The sequence below is a fragment of the Macrosteles quadrilineatus genome, unplaced genomic scaffold (genome assembly GCF_028750875.1).
Source record: "Macrosteles quadrilineatus isolate MER2022 unplaced genomic scaffold, UCM_ALF_1.0 Scaffold_103__1_contigs__length_361171, whole genome shotgun sequence".
Lineage (NCBI taxonomy): Eukaryota > Metazoa > Arthropoda > Insecta > Hemiptera > Cicadellidae > Macrosteles > Macrosteles quadrilineatus.
The window spans coordinates 111,589-134,662 of NW_026542696.1; the positions used below are offsets into that span (position 1 = coordinate 111,589).

Consider the following 23,074-nt stretch of genomic DNA (forward strand, 5'->3'; position numbering starts at 1 on the left):
GTTCAGAATGCTAATTTTGTAGGGGCCAACTGTGACCAACAAAAGTGAATAATTTCGGTTCTCAGAATTCATTATTGAAGGAACTCCCAGTTAAACTGACAAAGTGCGTCGTCGTAGGCCCAAAAATAGTCCCTGGTTATAAGTAACAGATGACGTTTAAACAATCAGATAACAACAAACAATCCAAACAATCAGATCTTTGTACGCCGATTCGGCAAGGGTTCGACAACCAAATACATAGGCCTACTCTACTATAGTTAACGGGTTTTCATTATTGAGGAACATTTCCACAAGAGCACACAACCTAAGATAAATAAAACCCCTAATAACTCAGTCTACTAACACAGGTAATTTTTACCAACAATATTTGAATACCAATTCCACACAGTGCCATACTAAATCCGAAGAGAATTATTTGCTTCCGAAGACACCACAATAATAACTCAATCAACAAACCCTAGTAACCTCTAACATTGTTGATATATATTCAATCTAGTGTCAATTAATAATATTCTATTTTCCTATATTTTAATACCAGCTGATTGGTTAATTATTTATTGTTTTCTGTTGTGAGTCAGTTGTACAATTTTAATGTTTTTGTTTCAGTGTTTGTACATTTTACAATGTTCAAATATATTTCTCAAATGCTTAAAGTTTATTTAATTTAGACACAATATTGGCGACGAGGATGAGTGAAATACTTAAGCTTAAAAAGGTATTAACTGCAGTCAAAATTCAAATTAGGAAAGCTTACAATGCAATTGTACAAAATAAAACAGTTAGAGAAGACATGAGTAGTGATGAAGTCACAGTGCGGTTGTCTTCATTACGGACATATTGGAACAGATTCGAAAATGCTCAATTTGAACTCGAATCTTTAGTTGATGAAGAAGATATTGAGCAATTAGCAACTAGCAGAAGTGAAATTGAAGAGCTGTACATTACAACCGAAGTGGTGTTAAGAAACAAACTGCAATCCCCAACCACAGTTACGAATCAGTCTTCAGTAGGTCTACACCCTTCTGTTACATCAAATATTGCTTTTGTTCCGTTCGATGAAGGAGAATCATTTACAAACTTCGTTAAAAGATTTGAAAACTTTATTTCCTTGAAGGAAATTTCTGATGATAAAACCAAACTTTGCACATTACTTGCAGTGCTTCCACCAAAACTACATGAACAGCTTCAAGACCTTGTTTCTCCAGATGATCCATACAAGATGAATTACAAAAATGTGGTAACAGTGTTGAAGGATTATTTGGAACCGTTACCTAGTGTTATATCTCTTCAACATAAATTTTTGTGCCATGTTCAGCAAGACGAATCAACGATGGATTTTTCAATGGAACTGAAGAGACTAGCAAAGGATTGTCGTTTTCAATGTGAATGTGGGAAATCGGTATCAGACATGTTACTAAGAATGCAGTTTGTTAGAGGACTCAAAGATAATGATGTAAGAGGGCAGTTACTACAGAAAGAAACAAGTACTTTCAAAGAATCAGTGCAAGCTGCAATTTCCTTCGAATCCTCAAGACTTGAGAGCAGCATTATATCAAATCCTACAACAGCTGCTGTTCTTAAGCTAACAGGAAGTACTGAAAGAAAAATGCCGCAACAACAGCAATATGCAAGCAAAGGCCCAACCAAGAAGACCGAAAGATATCACACAGTTCGCTCTACATTTGACCAACTACGTGGACGGTGCTATCGATGCGGGGATAAATTCCATAAAGCTGACAGTTGCAGGTACAAGGATGAATTCTGCAATTCTTGTAATAAGGTCGGTCACTTAGCCAGGGTCTGCATGGCAAAGAACAGAGCTAGGCATATCAACCAGATCGAGGACAGTGAAAATGTAAGTGATATTGACCACGCAACGTACGACACATATAAGATACAAATGAATGGTTCTGACAAGTTCATGGTTGATGTTACACTAGAAGGAAAGCCAATTCAAATGGAATTGGACACAGGAGCAGCTTTATCGTCGATATCATACAAGGATTATAAGAAACTAAATTTGAGTAAAAAGCTATTTCAAACTCATGTACAACTAAGAACTTACACGGGCGAACTTATCAAACCAAAGGGGGTTGTGTATGTCGAGTTTAACTTCAAAGACAAAGCATACTTCGGTAAGCTGTATGTTATTGGACAAAATGTTGAACCTATTTTCGGAAGAGAGTGGCTTAGGGAAATTAACTTAAAAATTGGGGATATCCGAACTATTCAAGAAAACTCGTGTGATCTTTCTAAACTCCTTACAGAATTCTCTGATGTTTTCAAAAAAGAAATTGGATGTATTCCAAATGAGAAGGTTCATTTATCCCTTCAAGAAGGTTGCAAGCCCATTTTCATCAAACCCAGGCAAGTTCCATACTCACTTAAAGGAAAAGTAGAAGACGAACTCAATCGACTAGAGAATGCCGGTATAATCACTAAGGTAAACAATGCTCAGTGGGGAACGCCAATTGTCCCAGTGGTTAAACCCAATGGATCTGTAAGAATATGTGCAGACTATAAAACTACACTGAATAAAGTGATACAAGACGACAAACATCCAATACCTAGGATAGAGGACATTTTCACAGAAATGAATGGAGGCAAGCTATTTTGTACCTTGGACATAAGCAATGCTTACCTGCACATGCAAATGGACGAGGAAAGTTCAAATATGCAAACTATAAGTACTGAAAAAGGTCTTTACAAAGTCAACAGAATGATGTTTGGGGTTAAGGTAGCACCATCAGTATGGCAAAGGTTCATGGACAGAATACTACAAGGAATTAGTGGTGTTAAATGCTTCTTTGACGACATTATCATACAAGGATCAAATTATGAAGAAACTGTGCAAAGATTGAAGCTAGTCCTTGATAAAATGAGGGAACATGACCTTAGGTTGAATTTTGAAAAGTGTAAATTCTTTCAGAAAAGGATTGCTTACTTAGGTCATACAATTGATGAAAATGGACTTCAAAAAGGGTCTGAAAAGGTAAAAGCGATTGTTGAAGCAAAGCGACCTCGTGATGTCAACCAATTACGTTCTTTCATAGGTTTGGCAAACTACTACAATAAGTTCATACCTAAACTGGCAGAGAAACTAAACCCATTGAAAAAACTCTTACAGAAGGGCAAGAAATTCGAATGGACTGATGAATGTGAAAGAAGTTTTGAATCTGTTAAAATGGACATTGCCAAAGACAAAACTCTAATCCACTACAATCCGTCATTACCTTTAATACTGTCAACAGATGCATCACCAACTGGCTTAGGAGCTGTAATTTCACACCGGCTAAATGATGGAACAGAAAAGCCAATTGCCTTTGCATCTAGATCACTGAGTAAAAGTGAGAATCAATACAGTCAAATTGACAAGGAAGCGACTGCCATTTATTGGGGTGTAAAAAAGTTCTTTCCATACTGCTATGGGAGGAAATTCATTCTTGTCACAGACCACAAACCTCTTGTATCTATTTTTCATCCTTCAAAATCCCTACCTGCAATGTCAGCTACACGTTTGTTAAATTACGCTCTTTTCCTTGCTGGTTTTGACTATAAAATAGAATACAGAAAAACTTCAGACCACTCCAATGCAGATTTTCTTTCAAGATTCCCAGTAGAAAAGTTAGAAGAAGGTGAAGATCTCTATTCAAAATTTCAGATGAATCAAATATCTATGCTACCACTTACCAAAGAGACAATTTCAGAACATACGAAGAAGGATACTTTTTTCTCTAAAGTCAAGATAGCCCTTGAAAATGGAGATGATCTTGAGACAATGGGATTAAACAACAACGAGTACACATTACACAAAGGATGTGTTTTTCGAGGTATAAGGGTTGTGATACCTTCATCTCTTCAGAAAGAAGTACTCAAAGAACTACACGTGGGCCACCTTGGGATGACAAAAATGAAAGCAATGGCAAGAAGCTATTTGTACTGGAAGAATGTGGACAGAGACATTGAAGAGTTGGTCAGAAACTGTAAGATATGTTCCCAGAAGAGAAATGAACCTCCAAAAGACAGGAATCACCCCTGGGAAGAACCATCTGGACCATGGGAGAGAATACACTTGGATTTCCTTGGGCCCATGAATGGAAATTACTTCCTAGTCATCATTGATGCCCATACTAAATGGCTAGAAATATTACATACAAAATCTACTACAGCAGAATGGTGTATCAAAAAGCTACAACATCTATTTACAACGTTTGGTCTTCCAGTGACAGTCGTTACAGACAACGGGACACAATTCACCAGCACGGCTTTTCAAAACTATTTGAAAGAAAATGGAATTTGTCACAGAACATGCGCACCATTTCACCCTTCTAGCAATGGTCAAGCAGAAAGATTCGTACAAACGGTGAAGAAGGGGCTAAATTCAATGGTGGGGGAGAGAGGTGACATACAAACAAAGATCGACGCATTAGTCACACAGCTGAGGAAGGCACCAAGCTCTACAACTGGAATGTCTGCATACAAGATGATGTTTGGCAGAGACATCAGAACTAAACTAAACGTCATGTCAGATAAAACAGAATGGTTTAGAGTTGAACAAAGGAAGATTGGAAGACAGTTCAGTGTGGGACAAAAGGTGCAAGCGAGGAACTATGCATCCAAAGAAAAGTGGAGATTAGGAGAGATCATCAGTCGAGTGGGCAATGTCATGTACAGAATAAAAATGGAAAATGGATTGATATGGACCAGACACACTGACCAGATCCTCCCTAAGAATTAAGAGGGGAGAGTTGATATATATTCAATCTAGTGTCAATTAATAATATTCTATTTTCCTATATTTTAATACCAGCTGATTGGTTAATTATTTATTGTTTTCTGTTGTGAGTCAGTTGTACAATTTTAATGTTTTTGTTTCAGTGTTTGTACATTTTACAATGTTCAAATATATTTCTCAAATGCTTAAAGTTTATTTAATTTAGACACAATAATTGTCAAACACGCATGCCGATTCTACACAGGTTCAACAACCATAAACAATACAGCTGGCGCTGTTCCAACAACAGGAGGTATGCAAAACATAGGTCTAACCAGGCCATCGTGCTATACCTGACTCAAGGCGCGCCGACTTGCGTTCAGTTCCTCCAACGCGCTAACGGTTTGTGTATTTATGATCTCACCATAGAACTGCGTTTGGCACTTCCAATTATTACTCCATGGCCATCACTCGGTCCACTCCCCGTTTACGGTTATTGCCCGGGTTATCGGGGATTAAACGCTCGAAGCGCGAATTCTGCGGATAGATGGTTAATAACAGCTTCTGGTGTTGTAGGATTTATGGCATAATTTTTGTCAGGAGTTTCGCGATTAGTTGTAAATCATTGCTAATTTGAATCTGAATAGATAGAGATTCTGCTTTAATTAATATTTTGGAATAGATGGTGATTCGAAAGATTTTTCTATAATGTTTAACAGATTGTCGGATCTAATTTTCACGTGATAATTCGAGTAAAAAAATTGTAACGTTTTGAACTCGTTGTTTACACACTCTCTCTCTTGTGACGTTTCATTCGGCGATGATCACACAAGAACTGTTCTAGGAGTATGGACCTCTGCAGCCCTATGATTTTCTCTTTATCAATTGCTTCTACATAGCCTTACTCACCTAGCCCCAATACTTCCTATTCAATTTACAGTAAGTAGCATAAATATACTTACTGCTGTATTGTCATTACGAAATACTGAGTAATGATAGTCAATAATTCAAAGAGGTGGAAATGATTATTTGAATCTCTACCAGAAGAAGTTAGACTCTGAATTTGTTACGTTGTATATGTTATGTCTCAACTCTCTTTGTTTGCTGCAAAAATTCCTCAATAACTAAAGATCCTATGATGAATATTACTAACCCAAAACCGATCCTTGGGGAACTCCACAAAGCTTGTTCATTCTGAACCATTCGTATTCTCAACATCTTCTCTAGGCGTAGGCCTCTTAACCTGTACATTTCCCACAAGTTGCTTCCTGTGACTCAGCGCCCTAGTTTCCGCAGACTCCAGGGTGAATGTTCTAGGCTGGCGAAGAGCCAAGCAGGACAGAGGTGGGCGTCGCCCCCCGCCACGGCGGTGGCAACTGTCAAGTTCAAGGAAGTCAAGGGCGTCAGGACCTCCTGGAGCGACGGTTCTTGATCTTGTGCAGCTTGGGATGATGAATTATGCAAAGTATTCTGTATGACTTTGTTGCTTGGTTCCGTGAGAAGGAATGATGGGAAAACACGCGAATATTAGAACAGAAACCGTATGGATCATAAACATAAACAAACGATGTCACTGGTCCTAACGTAAACATTATTTGACATTAAGCATACTTAAATGGAACTGTAAAAAAAGTCCAAACAACCTGTTACGGCTATTAGTATAGATATTCCGGCCAGTGATGTAATTTGTTTATGTTTATTATGCATACAATTTCTGTTGTAATATTTGTGGAAAAACGTGTACAAGAAGTGGAGGTAACGGATTAATTTGGCGATTTTTTGCTGGGACGACGTCAATTGAATCTTAAAAAGCTTCTGTGGTGATGCATCAATATAAAATTCTGGAGTTTTTTAATTTACCAAGGTTTTATCAAACATGTTTTAAATATTTTATTTACCATTCTAAATTATCATGTTTTATTGACGTGCCAAAAGTTAATTTGGTAGGCATTCTTTAAATGAAAAAAATATCCTAATAGTGTACTCGTTTAGCTTAATGCAATTTCGCTTGATAAATCTAAGCAGAATACTTTTCTTGGGTTCATGTCCTTTTATGTACCATTTCAATTGGACACTAATTTTGTGTAATTCAAAGCCATTAAGATTAAAATTCAACTACGGATAGTTTTTTTAATGGCAATATGAAAGTAAACCTAAAGTAAAAACGTTGACAGTCTGGACGTTTTAACTGTGTAAAAAAATAATTTTGCTTGGATGAATTAAAAATCCGTTTCTCAGTGAACCAAAATTCTGTATAATTTAGCATGCCCTTCTAGCATTGACTATATAGTTAATGCTTCTAGGATCAACAGGGTGGAAAAGAATGTTCAAATCGTTCAATTCCGGAATCCCACCGGAATCAAAAGAATTGTGTTTCTATGAATCGCTTATTTCCTTAACTTGGTTACAAGGCTTGAAACATAAATGTTAAACAATGTCCAGCGCTACCAACATAATCTTGACGAACTTCAGAAGACTAGTTGAAGGCTAATGCTCTACAAAGAGCCTCTGGGCTCAGTTTGATGAGATGACCGCCAAGAGGCACCGCAGGCAGAGTGAATGACTGGCAACAATACAACAGCTGATTTAACATCCCATTGTTGAAACTGTCAGCTGTTTGTTTATGAGTGTTGGCTTTCAATTTCACATCCTTTGAGGTTCACAAAATAGTGCGACGTTTAACACCAGAGACATTTACGTAAAGGAAGTGAATTTTAAACGTTGTTTTAGTAATGACACCGTTCCTTATAAAACCTTCTAACGTTCCTTAGTAAACTTCTAACTTTAGAGGGCTAGTTTTTTTTATTCGAGATTGGGTTTTATATAGATGTATTCCCAAATCAAGTAATAAATATTTGCTTAAAATTTCTTTACCAGGTTGTATTATTTCCCATTTTTAAGAAATCATTTGAGAATTTGTTCGGGAGAACAATAAAATCAGTAATAAACGCCTAATGAAACCATAATAAAAAATATCTTTTTCGAAAGATTGTCTATTTCATCTACGTTTTATAATCCCTTGTAAAATTTCTACGTCTTAATAGCATAATAATTAAAAGTTACAGGATGTATTTTGAACAAAGCACAACTGATACGTCCTTTTGTATATACTGTATACAAATTCTGCATAAACGTAACGTTGTGGGTGCGCGAAAATACTTTGACTCGTGTTGTGCTACAGTAGACATACTGGAGTGCAAAAAGCATTATCTAAATCATCTGTTCTATGTTAAAAATAAAACACGAATAACTTATTCGAAAACTAGGAAAACATTGCTACTTCAACATCAGAAAATTTGAATAAGCACGTCTTTTGTTTATTAGCAAATATCGTTGAATTTATATTGTTGAATATCTCAAACCGATGTTTTTAAGATAATTTTGATGGTTTACTTTGATAAAATACAATTTTACAGTGATACTTTACGCCTTCTTGTAAAACCTTCAATATATTATTTCATAGGGGTTTTAAGGAAATCTCCCTTAAAATTTTAACCTAAAAAGTCGTAGTATCCAGGAAAATCCGGTAAAATTTGCACCATATTATTCAAAGAATTTAAATTATCAACATCCACTTCCACAATTGCTCAGAGAATCCTTTACAATGGCGCAATAACTCGCCAATTTGTCCCCCTTGTGCCAAATTACCCCCTCAACTCAAACTCGACAACATAAAGCATGTTACGCCCCCTCTAATAGGGCCAGTCCCCTCAAAGACCAACAAACTTCATTGTTGTGTATGAATTGTTACATATTGTATTTAAACGTCTTTGGCGAGTCATCTGGTATAAAATGTCCTTCGACGCTGGATCGTTGAACCCAAAACGATTAAATATGGTGCCATTGACTTAAAAAAATTAGTAAAATTTTCGTCCTTGTTTCTTGAATATGCTTTAGGATGAGTTTCATATCCAGTTCTACTTAGTGATTACTCAATGCTTTCTTTTACGTTTAGATGGGTTTTACAGTCTAAACTTCACTCTTAGTAGTAATAATCAGAGAACAATCAGTACGGTATCTTACGGCGAATGAAGAGTTGTATTTTGTTTTAAAGTTAGTGGTTGACGTAAACTAGTGAACAAATACATCGTTACCATCGTTATTTTGCATTGTTAGCCTACTTTTGAACTTTTGTGCCAATCTTATTGTGTATGAATTACGAAAGACGAAGGAAGAATTTTGTATTCTTCTAATATTTAAAACATTGAATATCAGTACATAGAACTGCGTATAAAAGGTGTCCCATGGGTAATACCAGAAATTTATAAATAGGTTTAATGGGTCTAATAATGGGTTTAATAAAACAAAAATCATGAATAGCTTTTACAAAAGCGCCTTTTAGGGAATTTCCCATATAGGGAATAAGCTATTACCGTAGTACTCATGGTAAGACCTGGACCCGGGACCGATTTATTTTTTCGTTTTGAGGTCCCTAGAGGCCAAAAACACCATCCGTTCAAATTCATATATATATATATTTATATATTAACAAATTCTTATACTGTATAATACTAGCTGTAACCCGCGGGCTTTGCCCCGTTTAACTTCTTAATTTTCAAGATTATCTCGTTCGCATGGCTCAATCACGTTCTGGTTGAAGTTTGTTCGCTACGGTCACTCACCTTTAGGTTGGAGCTCGTTCGCTACGCTCACTCAACTTTAGGTTGGAGCTCGTTCGCTGCGCTCACTTGCCTTCAGGTTACCACGTTCGCTACGCTAACTCGCCTCCAGGTTGAAGTTCGTTCGCTACGCTCACTCACCTTTTGGTTGCAAATTAGCTGTTTTCATAAATGGAAAAGAAATAATAGTGCTGCACCCTGTTGGTAATTCTTGTAACTTTAATGCTATTGAACATCATAGAACAGAACCAACTTGTTTAATTGAAACAGCTGTTAAGATTCAATAATTCCATTTCTCATAAGGTTAACATGGGAAACTCCAGAGCCACTGGGGCGGAGCCCGAAAGGATTTTTGAAATAAGAATATGCCTATATGTTAATCGGGAATGTGAGCTATCATCATGCCAAATTTCTGCCCAATCCGACCAGTATTTTTCGCGTTCACTTGTCACAAACATCAAAACTTTCTCATTTATAATAGTAGGATATACTTGTAATATATATACAGGGTGTCCATAAAAAACGTTTCAGGACTTTGGGAAATGAATCCCCATACTAAAAGGAAGACAAAATTTGCCTTATTTTTACACATTTGCCTTATTTTTACACAAAAACCGGTATATTTCAGTTATCTTTTGTTCGATCTTTTTGATCTTGGTACCATTTGATAGGAGATTAAAAATGCTAAAAAAAAGTATTTTTGACATTTTTTCATAGAATTAGCCGTTTTCGAGTTATTTAAGTTAGAAAAATTCAAACGGCCGCCATTTTGAAATTTACAATCGGAACAACTTTATTATTTTTTCTATTATAGGTCTTGTGTATGGTAACATGTTTACCAAGTTTCATAATCATCGAATAAAAAACTTCACAGATAAAAATATTTTTTTATAAAAAACAAAATGGCGGATATCTGGGTAAATATGGATTTTCGGACATACCTTCCCATAAACTTTTTTCTTCCTTTTAGTATGAGGATTCCTTTCCCAAAGTCCTGAAACGTTTTTTATGGACACCCTGTATATATGTCCGTCAGCACGATAACTCGAGCCAAAATGATCCGATTTTGATGAAATTTGGTACAAACGTGTAAACATACATTTATTCAAACGAGTTCGCGAACCAGCATGATCGGACTATGGGAACGGGGGTTTATGGGGTAAAAATAGGGTTTTCCCATTTTTGACCCTAAAAACACAAAATTTTACAATTTCTTTCCAAACCATTTTGTAGAGCTTAAAAAAACAAATAATTTAGTATATTGAAGCGTTATTGTGCGCCTAATGGTTACAGAGAAAATTCCAAAAAATTGTAAATTTAAAATCCCTATGTTATTCTTATGGAGAATAAGTCAACTGTTGTAGTTTACTTGTTTATGAACATATTTTGATTGAATTTGGAAAATACATTCATTTCTTACTAAACTATTAACATAAAAAAAACACCTTTTTACCCTCCCTGATGCAGCAAACCTAAGTACTCGTTAAACTAATTATATTTAAATAGGAAATAAATGTGATATTTTTAAGGAGGCATTTTAATGTGAAATCCTATCAGGCTAATGGAAATTCGCTTAGTCTGCAGGTTTGCTGCGGCGGGGGTATTTAGGATTATTATCATTCAGTTTATTTGTGTTTTAAATTTATATCTTAAAAGCCGTTCAAGATATTTATGACATTCAGTTTACGATTTTGATTGAGTAATTATTTGTATAGACAAATAATTACTAGACATATTTTTTGTATGTTTTAATTGAGGGATTTTTTATTTGTACAGAATGAATTAAATTACTAAAACGTTGGTGATTTGATGAACATTTCAATTTATTTTAAATGTTATATGAAACGACACATGAAGTCAAATCGGGAGGGTAATAAATAGCTGATATATATAACTATTTTTACATTATGCGCCTCAAAATCATCTTTAATATAAAAAAACTTACATTTCAAAGATTGTATCTTGAACAGAGAGTGCTGCTTCATGCGGTGTATTCGGGAACTAACACAATATATGTGATCTGCATTGCCGACAAATAGCGGGTGATCGAACAATACTGTAATGTATTTATAGTTACTAGATAACCTGTTGCTCGAAATCGATCAAAACTGAAATTTGTATAAAAGAAATAAACAAAAAAACATTAACAGAAAGACTTTAATCAAAGAGTCACTCTAAAATAATTTATATGACTGATTATAAATATAAAAATATTATGATGTAAAAAATATAAAAGCAATCTACGATATTTAAATTTACATTCACTCTCATACTGCTTCGGTTATCTCTTATGTATAGTAGGCACGCACTCTATGAACACGTAGATGTCAACCACACACTGTAAAGTGAGCTTTGGCCTAATGTAGCTCAATTCCTCTCTTGACGCCAACCATCACTACTTTTATTCTAGCATTGTTAAATTATTTCTTTGGTGTGTTCTGTTTTAGGCGTATTTAAATTAGGGGCCCCAACCCAAGTCTCCGGTTGGGAACATAAGAGGGTAAGCAAGTGGATCTAACGACAGATCTACAATGGATACGCGTTTAACATTATTAGTGCTGGAAATAACTATACGATTTGTTTTGCCAGGTGGTGCTTTGTTTTCAGTTTTAAAAAACTCTGCGAAATCTACACAGGTAAGCACCATTGTAGCGAGGGAAGACACTTCTTCTGTCTCTTATTATGTACATAAGAATCTCACTTGACTCCTCGGAGCTCTCGTCCCTACATAACGGCTGCCACAGTCTTCAAAGATTTGGCAAATGGGTTGTCATTGTGACCCTATTTCCCGCATATTTTTTCATTGCATTTTTTATTGTGCTTAGTTCTCCTTTGGGTTCAGTGGTTATATAGTCAATGGTTCAAGTGACATTGTCGTACTTACTTATATATCTGTGCGTATTCAGGATCATCACCTTATTGAGGAATTAATTAGAGGACCCACTCGGTGGTAAAACGTGTCACGGATCTTAAAATTGTAGATCCCCTGTGGAACTTTCTCATCTTAATGACCTTTGGAGCTGACCATGGTAAAGGCAGAACTAAATTGACGAACTTTATCCAAATTATTTCTGGATATAAGGGTCACAGTCCTATTTTCAGATTGGGAGTTTCCAATAAGAACCCGGAGTTTATTGTGGTGAATTGCACAAATGAGGTAAACGAACCTTTCATTTATGGCAACAAAGAGTACAAACTTAACCGTCTCGGCCAGTCTTTTATTGTTAAAAAATATGTAAGCCACTACAATGTAAACATTTAACGTTCATTTGTCCGAGATTGGACTATCACAACGGTGGTACTACCACTATGTACCCATCAGATGTTCAATTGAGAGGTTGATGCAAGCAGTCATGTTCGCGTTCCCTCCAGCCACTCAAAGTTCTTCGTCGTACTGGCGGCATTTGATTTTAAATTGAAATGAAATAAAAAAGTTTACCAAACAACAGAAAACACTATAAAGGAATTGGAATTTTGATACACGGTAATGTAACGGATAACTGCCCTGTGAATAATCACTTTTAAACATCCACTTTATAGTCCAGGCGCTAAACGGGTTGAGTATGCACTGAAAGTCTGACAAAATTTGACTTTTGATTATTGTTGGGGACATCTAGTAGATGAAAAAAATTGATGATGTCGCATTTCTAGGGTGGTCACAACTCGGGGGGGAGGGGGGGAAGTTGCGCGGGTCATCGGTTTACGTTTCCGCGTCTAACTCACAAACGGTTTATGATAGAAAGGTGGTTTAAGCGTCTATCAACGCCTAAATGTATTGCCTTTCAAAAAGGTTATTACAATCTTTCTTCTATCTCTTATACTTTAGGCGCTAATCAACATTTATTGCAAAAAATAAAATTTTAAAATACTTTAAAATGAAATATCGGAAATATTGCGCTTGTTTAGGGCATGTTACAAACTATTTATGGTTGGACAAACTAACAAGTAGTGCAACAACACCAAGTTTAAAGAAATCCGTGCAAAAACAACAGAGCTACGTTGATTTCAGTAAGAGTAAACGTGGAAAATTCGTAGTAGTATCGAGGCGCGCATGGATGGTACACGTAGCCCACAGTCAATATAGGTTTGATGTTGTAAGTAACTATGGGAAAGCTGAATTTTTCTATGGTGTTAGACCATGTTGAGATTATCATTTTCCCGAAAGTCAACACTCCTCCCCCCTTGTGCTTTCCTCTAACCCCCCTTTTTAGATAAATTTACAGCCTCTTAGCAATTAAGCTATAACTTTAAAACGGGTAAGGATAATAATGCAATATTTTATTAATTATTTTGCCTTACGATATTCTACAAAAAGTGTATTTACCATGGTATCCTAAATATTCATAGTTAAAAAATATCATAAACATAAAAAAAATTTACGGATTAATTTATGAAACTTTTCTTTGAAGATTGTTTATACGAGGTCGCACAACAAAAAGGTTTGATACAAAATTTGGGGTGCATAGTTTACATTTTAAAATGATACATAGTTATTAACAGTTTGTTTGTATATAGTGGTTATAGATAGTACAGTATATTGATTTTACAGGACTCTGGCTTTTTTGTGCACCGCAACAATGAAAAAAAATTACGTATATTATGGTTTTTGTATTTGAATTTGCCGCTTTATATAGATTATATTAACGTTATGTAGCTCATTCAGTACATATACAGACTGTAGTGGATACATATGAATGAATATCGTGCATTTGCTGCTGTACGCCAGAGCCTCATTTTATTATACAGGGTGTCTCACCTAAAGTGAACCAATAGATAACATTTTTATTATGAGATATAGAGTTAACTTCTTATGGGACACCACCCTTTATTTTAAGATGTTTTTTAGTTCGAATTTTAAAAATATGTTCGCCATTTTCCAATTTGGCTGACAACTTTGTTAGTCCTGTGGAATACCCTGTATTTTATGATTGTTTTAGAATGTAAACGCACAATTTTTAAACCTTTTTATTCTTGACATTTTTCTCTAAAGCTACTTGTTTAGGAGTTACATCGAAAAAGAAATGGTTTGTGAGTACATCCTGCATCCTGTAGCTCATAAACGAGTAAGTTTAAGAGCGGAAATACGAAGAATAAACAAGTTTTCAAATCACATCTACATAAAAAAAAACATAAAATAAATTGTTCTAATATCAAAGTAAGCTGGCATTTTTGAAAATGGTGGTCATTTTTAAAACAACAAAATCAGTATTTTTAACGTATTTTATATATTTCTTTGAACGAGGACTTATATGTGACTTATTTATTCTTTGCAGTTTCTCTCTCAACTTACTCGTTTATGAGCTACAGGATGCCGAATGTACACCACAAGCCTTTCTTTTAGATATAACACGCTGTAACTCCTAAATGGGGTAGGTTTAGAGAAAAAATTCACGAATAAAAAAATAGCTTTTAAATTCTAAAAGAATACTAAAATACAGCGTATTCCATAAGAAATAACAAAGTTGTTGGCCATATTGGAAAATGGTGGATATATATTTTTTATTCGTAACCATCCCTAAAAACATTTTTTACAAATAAAAGGGGTCGTCTAATAAAATGTTAACTCCATATGGAAAATAAAATTAAGTATGTTCACTATGTAATCTCAACCGGGATGAAACGTGTACCCTTTTATAGCAGAATGTCCAATTTGAAAAAAAGATACGTAAATTTTGGTCTAACAAGTTATATTTAAATGAATATGAGTTTTTTTGAATTTTTAAATGGCAAAGATTGGCGGGCACTTGGAAATTATCTTAAAGAGGCGTGGAGTAAAGGGTGGGAATTGATAATGGAGTATAATTATTAAATTTAAGAATTGAGATATCAATACAAAAATTGGAAAAATCTATGTAATTTAAAAAAATTATAAAATATTGTTTGTTAAGTATCTATCAAAGTAAATTATGAAAGTAACAGGTTTGTTTTATGAATTATTAACTGTTTGTAGAAAAAATTCAGATAATCAGTAGGCTACATTGAAAGTTTATTATTCATTCAATTGATATCTGATCTATTAGTATGTAGTGCTATTTGTGTATGTTCTGTAGTGGAAATCAGTTTATTTTATGAATAATTGTATGTGATTCATGGAATTTTTTAAAACTGTTTTAAAATATTTTAAAATCAGTGTGTCTAACAGAAAACAGACGGTCTTTGACCATTGTTCTTTGCATTTAAATAAAAAACACTTTATTGATATTTTATTAGAATGAACACATTTTCTTCTTCTTCTTCTTCAGAAATCTATAATAATTCTTTTTAAATATTTATTCATCTAATAATTCTTTTTGTAGATTATCGTAACGCAAAATAATTAATAAAATATTGCATTATTATCCTTACCCGTTTTAAAGTTATAGCTTAATTGCTAAGAGGCTGTAAATTTATCTAAAAAGGGGGGTTAGAGGAAAGCACAAGGGGGGAGGAGTGTTGACTTTCGGGAAAATGATAATCTCAACATGGTCTAACACCATAGAAAAATTCAGCTTTCCCATAGTTACTTACAACATCAAGCCTATATTGACTGTGGGCTACGTGTACCATCCATGCGCGCCTCGATACTACTACGAATTTTCCACGTTTACTCTTACTGAAATCAACGTAGCTCTGTTGTTTTTGCACGGATTTCTTTAAACTTGGTGTTGTTGCACTACTTGTTAGTTTGTCCAACCATAAATAGTTTGTAACATGCCCTAAACAAGCGCAATATTTCCGATATTTCATTTTAAAGTATTTTAAAATTTTATTTTTTGCAATAAATGTTGATTAGCGCCTAAAGTATAAGAGATAGAAGAAAGATTGTAATAACCTTTTTGAAAGGCAATACATTTAGGCGTTGATAGACGCTTAAACCACCTTTCTATCATAAACCGTTTGTGAGTTAGACGTGGAAACGTAAACCGATGACCCGCGCAACTTCCCCCCCTCCCCCCCGAGTTGTGACCACCCTAGAAATGCGACATCATCGATTTTTTTCATCTACTAGATGTCCCCAACAATAATCAAAAGTCAAATTTTGTCAGACTTTCAGTGCATACTCAACCCGTTTAGCGCCTGGACTATTATCACATCGAACTGTAACTACATGATAATCAGTAAAATACGATGTAAGGTAAATCAATTTAACCACAGACAAAAAGAATTAAATATTTATTCTTAAACACTTTGCTGTCTAGTATAGATAGGAAACTCTTCATTATGAACCAGACTTAGTTAACAGATTGAAATAAAATATAAATTCCAGCTTTGCTCTGGAAGTTTTAAGTCCTGCAGTCTGTGGTTAACCTTAAACACTATTTCAAACTACGTCCATATGTTATTTGTAAATAAAGGGAAATGAGTTTGATCAAATGTCATCAGATAGCGCTGCCTTCCAAACTTTAGCCCTTAAGTGTACTTAAGTGGTGCCCTTTCTTAATATTCTGGGACGTATTTGCACATCTACGTAAAAATACCTTTAATTTGACACCTCAAACTTTAAAATCCATCAAGCCGTTATTGAGCTATGACTGTGAAAAGAAAACTGCTTGCGTATTAATATATAGATTTGGTATGTGTCACACCTAGATTTATCTGTAACAAAAAGCTTGCTTAGTAACTGAGTATTTAAAGCACACGCCTTGTGATGTAAAGGTCACCGAGTTTTATCCTAAGTCATAAAAAAATAAACAAAAAATATCAAAACATATAAAGTTATTTATAAATTTTTTTCGACAAGGATGTACTTTGTATAATTCCATCTCTTTGTGCATATTGTTACAAGTCAGGAGCCCCGTGCAACAATAGCCAGGCGCCGTATCAAAAGGGTTGTTTCTTTACACGGGTTTCTCCGTACGTGCCAGTGACAGACTGGTCACAATGACAACCCATTTGCCAAATCTTTGAAGACTGTGGCAGCCGTTATGTAGGGACGAGAGCTCCGAGGAGTCAAGTGAGATTCTTATGTACATAATAAGAGACAGAAGAAGTGTCTTCCCTCGCTACAATGGTGCTTACCTGTGTAGATTTCGCAGAGTTTTTTAAAACTGAAAACAAAACACCACCTGGCAAAACAAATCGTATAGTTATTTCCAGCACATAATGTTAACTCAGTGGTACGTCAACTAAAATCATGTCCACCATCCCCAAATGGATTGCCGAAGGAGCTGGAAAATTTCGTGGAGAGCACCTGTCAGGATCTGACGCGTCAACAAAGTGCGAAAATAAGGGACTTCATTACCAGATGGCAAGATGTCTTCGAATACGGAAGCGAACCTAGAGGAAGAACAAACATTGTACAGCACAAGATAGACACCGGAGATGCAAAAACCATACGTCAGGCTCCTAGACGACTCCCGCTAGCAAAGCGTGACGAAGCTGAGAAAATCATAAAAGAGATGGAAGCGGATGGTGTCATCGAGCCTTCTAGCAGCCCTTGGGTGTCACCTGTGGTACTAGTGAAAAAGAAAGACGGCTCAACAAGATTTTGCGTAGACTACCGCCTTCTCAACAATGTCACCAAGAAAGACAGCTACCCTCTCCCCAGGATTGATGACACACTCGACACTCTGGGATGATGTCAAATATTCTCAACTTTGGATCTGAGAAGTTGCTACTGGCAGGTCGGGCTCGCTCCTGAGGACAAGGAGAAGACGGCGTTCTCTATTGGGACAGGACTTTGGAAATTCACTGTGCTGCCTTTTGGACTTTACAACGCCCCTGCTACTTTCGAAAGGCTTATGGAGAACATCCTCAGGGGATTGTAATGGGAGACATGCCTGGTTTACTTGGATGACATTATCGTCTTAGGTAAATCCTTCGAAGACCACCTGAAGAACCTAGAGAATGTCTTCATGCGACTGCGGATGGCTAATCTGAAGTTGAACCCCAAGAAGTGCAACTTGTTCCGCAAACAGGTTAATTACCTCGGCCATGTCGTATCGGACAAAGGAGTGTCTGTGGATCCGGAGAAGATCAGAGCTATCACCGATTGGCCAATACCTCAGGATAAGCACCAGGTTAGGAGCTTCCTCGGGCTGTGTGCTTACTACAGGAAATTTGTTAAGGAATTTGCTAATATTGCAAAACCACTAACCAAGTTGACCGAAGACAAGAGGACCTTTGTTTGGGATAACGACTGCGAGAAAGCTTTTGAAGAGCTGAAGACTAAATTATGCAGCGCACCCATATTGAGCTACCCACGATCCGACGGAAAGTTCATACTAGACACGGACGCCAGCAATACAGCCATTAGAGGAGTTCTTTCTCAGCTCCAGGATGGAGAAGAACATGTGATCGGGTACTTCAGTAAGGTCCTGTCAGCACCTGAGCGTAATTACTGTGTCACCAGGAGGAAGCTTCTCGCAGTGGTTAAGTCCATAGAACACTTTCATAAATATCTGTACGGAAGAAGGTTCCTCTTGAGAACGGACCATGCCGCACTGATGTGGTTGCTAAGATTTAAGTCTCCAGAAGGACAGGTTGCAAGATGGTTAGAAAGGTTACAAGAATATGACTTCGAATCAATCCATCGTGCGGGACCGAGCCACAACAATGCAGATGCTCTATCGAGAAGACCGTGCGGGGACAACTGCGTGCACTGCACACGCAAGGAAGACAAAAGTGCATCAGTTCATCGCGTTACCGCCGTTGACGACGAATGGGACAGTAAGAAACTGTCAGAGGACCAGAAGGAAGACACAGACCTAAGACACGTCATGCAGTGGAAGATGGACAATAAAGGAAGACCATCGTGGCAGGATATTGCTCCATTGTCTAAGAACGTCAAGACCTACTGGGCGCAGTGGAACTCGATTTTAATGGAAGAAGGAGTTTTGAAGCGAGTCGTCGAATCGGAGGAAGGGGGGCACCGAAAACTCCAACTAATAATTCCAAGGAAGAGGGTTCCTGAAGTGCTAAGGGAAGTGCACGATGGAATTTCTGGAGGCCATCTAGGGGTACATCGTACACTGGTGAAAGTAAGGGAGCGCTTCTACTGGGCTAATCAGAGAGATGACGTCATAGACTGGTGCAGAAGATGTGTGACCTGCGCAGCATCAAATGGCCCTGTCAACAAACGAAAAGCACCAATGAGGAAATACAACGTAGGTGCCCCGTTTGAGCGCATTGCCATTGACGTAGCAGGACCGTTCCCCATGTCCGATGCTGGAAATAGATTTATTTTGGTAGCAATGGATTACTTCAGCAAATGGGTAGAGGCCTATGCATTGCCTAACCAGGAAGCGGTAACAGTTGCAGATATATTAATCAAGGAATTGGTGAGCAGATTTGGAGTCCCGCTCGAACTTCATTCTGACCAAGGAAGAAATTTTGAGTCAGCAGTATTCTCCAGAATGTGTGAAGTTCTTGGTATCCGGAAGACTCGAACAACACCTCTGCACCCACAGTCAGATGGCATGGTAGAACGCATGAACAGGACGATGGGAAGATATCTGTCAAAAGTTGTCTCCGAACATCAGCGGGACTGGGACCAATACCTGCACCTGTTTCTACTTGCGTATAGGAGTTCTGTCAACGAAACCACCGGTCAGACTCTAGCCAACGTAGTTTTTGGCCGAGAGCTCCGTCTTCCATGCGACCTGCAGTATGGCTTGAAGCCACATGAATGTGTGGTTGGCGAGGACTACGTATCTGATCTGCGGAAGAGGATGGACGAGATACATGAGAAAGTCCGTCGCAACATATCTGGAGCAAGCGACAGGATGAAGGAGAGGTACGACGTGAAGGCTGAGAAAGGAGGGTTCACACCTGGAGACCTCGTGTGGCTACACAATCCCTGAAGGCGTCGTGGATATTCACCAAAACTCCAGAACTCGTGGGAAGGACCTTATAAAGTTATTTCCCGTCTAAATGACGTCATCTACCGGATTAAGAAGCAACCAAATGGCAAACTCAAAATAGTCCATTTCAACAGGCTTGCACCCTACAAAGGAGATCACGGCCAACAAGATGAACAACAAGTTCGCAACATCTCAACCGAACCAAGAGACGTCGTGCCCGAGAAACGTGGAAAGGCGGAATTGAAACTGTTATATAAGGACCTCTTCACCTTGCCAGTGGATTATGCCTTGGCCCACTGCGTAGCAGAAGACCTGAGAGCGTCGCGAGTTATAGCCACAGTCTTCAGGAAAAAGTTTGGAGGGACTGAAGATCTTGAGCGTCAGAGACCCGCCATTGGCACCACCCTTCACCTGAAGCGCAATGGACAGCATTTGTTCTACCTCGTTACGAAGGAAGCATCAAGCCAGAAGCCCTCCTACGAATCGTTGAAGAAAAGCCTGCAAGACCTGCGAGACAAGCTTCTTCGGATTGGAATCAAAAAGCTTGCCATTCCAAGACTGGGTTGTGGTTACGACGGACTGGAATGGAAGACTGTAAGAAATATGGTGCAGGAACTTTTCGAGGACACTGGCATCGACATTGTGGTCTGCGTATACAACCCATGGGGAACCGGAGACATTATTGGTCCAGAAGATCCCAAACTTCGAGAGAAATCTGTTCTGGGGCAGAACAGTCTTAAGGAGGGGGCAGTGTTACAAGTTAGGAGCCCCGTGCAACAATAGCCAGGCGCCGTATCAAAAGGGTTGTTTCTTTACACGGGTTTCTCCGTACGTGCCAGTGACAGACAATAGACCCATGTCAACGGACTACGTCAATAGGGTCTTTGACATCCACCAGAAGCTTCCACGGTGATCTGTAAACACCTTTGTCTACGCTAATAAGGGTCTCCAGAATGTTCCATGGTAAACTTATATAAGGGACCGTCTTCCGGCACACGGCAGTTGAGTTGAGTTGAGCTGAGCCTTCCGAGAATCGTCCTAGCAAGCGCCCGTCGGTGTTAGTGACCAGTGCTAGTGCTAGTGAGAGGTACAGTGTAGTGACGGTGTAGAGACAGTGTAGTGACACTAGTGACAGTGTAGAGACAGTGTAGTGACACTAGTGACAGTGTAGTGACAGTGTTGTGACAGAAGTAGTGATAAATCCTGTAGAGGCTAGCTGTAAGTAGAAACATTGTAAACTAGGATTTTCTTAAAAGGTATTTACAAGGTTATGTACAATACAATTGTTCTATTTCCAAAAGGCCAAGTACCGGTACGTATATTCTTTTTTTTACTTGGTCATTTACATCTTGGAAATTTATGTTCTAAATAGGCAATACCTTATACATTTTTATTTTCACTTGGCTATTTAGTGAATTTCAATTTGTACATTTATTATTTCATTGTGTTGTCACTCTATTTTATTAAAACGTTTTTATTAGCTCGCTTTCTTGTCCGGTACAAATTTTGCAACCAATTTTATACTAAGTTCCCGATGAGCTAGAGACTTGAAACTTGAAACATAGCTCACAAATGGAAGACAATGCAATACTATATCATTTAATTTTCATATTTCTCTTGGGCTACGCCCCATGGGCTTGTTTTTATTAACTCGCTTTCTTGCAAATTTTGATACTTCCCGATGAGCTAGAGACTTGAAATTTGAAACATATAGCTCACAAATGGATGACAATGCAATATTATATCATTTAGTTTTCATATTTCCCTTGGGCTACGCCCCATGGGCTTGTTTTTATTAGCTCACTTTCCTACAAATTTTGATATCAATTTTAAACGAAGTTCCTGATGAGCTAGAGACTTGAAATTTGAAACATAGCTCACAAATGGATGACAATGCAATATTATATCATTTAATTTTCATATTTCCCTTGGGATACGCCCCATGGGCTTCTATATTTACCATGTTTACATTTTGTAAGAATGTAAATATATCAATTAATTTAAGTCAGCTGTAAATACTTAAATTTGACAGTTCGAAGAGCAGAGGTTAAGAGGTACAGGTTATGCTCCTAAGAGATATAAACAAACATTTCAAAATAAAGATAAACAATCTGATTGCTGATATAAAGGTGTTTGTTAATAATGTCAATTGTCATTTATTTAGTATTCTATAAAGTAAACAATAAATTAAATAGATTGATATATTTATAGTTAGTAGGTAGGCCATACATTCAATCTCATGCATAAATATATGAAAAGAAACTCAAATAAACCTTAGATTTCCCACATGCCTCTGTCTTAATCTGATATAGATGCTTGAAATAGATTTAACATCCACACACGTTAAAAACTAAAAAGTAGAAAATAATTTATAAATAAAAAATTTTTTAAAAACCAAACGTTTTTAAACGCACTAAAAAGTAGAAAATAATTTATAAATATGTGGAGAGTATAAATACTTGTAAGATTTAAAACGAAAAACGTGGGGTGCATGCAATTGATAATAATACATTAGTCCAATAGGTGAATGTAATTGTAAATTATCTATTCCATGCACCCCACGTTTTTCGTTTTAAATCTTACAAGTATTTATACTCTCCACATATTTATAAATTATTTTCTACTTTTTAGTGCGTTTAAAAACGTTTGGTTTTAAAAAAGTTTTTTATTTATAAATTATTTTGTTTTACAGTAGGCAGTGGGATGTACTAATGTACCATTTGTAATTTTTTTAATTTTACTACACACTATATTGTACTTTTTGTATGATTTTATATTTCACTTGACCATGTAACTGATTTATATAATTTTCAACAAGATATAAACCTTTATGCAAAACAATTTTGAAAGACCTCTACAATGATTTCTGTTTTAGACTAAGATATGTACGCATTAACAATTTTTTTTTTCATGAGTGGTGCACCCATTACATTTTTTAAATAAGCTATGTACAATTTTAA

The 23,074-nt window shown here is 36.7% G+C and overlaps 1 protein-coding gene across 1 annotated transcript; it reads left to right on the forward strand.

Annotated features, from left to right (window-relative positions):
* The first annotated feature begins 790 nt into the window (after nt 1–790).
* On the forward strand, nt 791–17,891 carry LOC128982073 (uncharacterized protein K02A2.6-like). The gene is made up of 3 exons (XM_054401114.1): nt 791–4,668; nt 5,942–6,138; nt 17,428–17,891. The coding sequence occupies exons 1-3, from the start codon at nt 791–793 to the stop codon at nt 17,889–17,891; spliced, it is 4,539 nt and encodes a 1,512-aa protein (XP_054257089.1).
* Nucleotides 17,892–23,074: the final 5,183 nt, after the last annotated feature.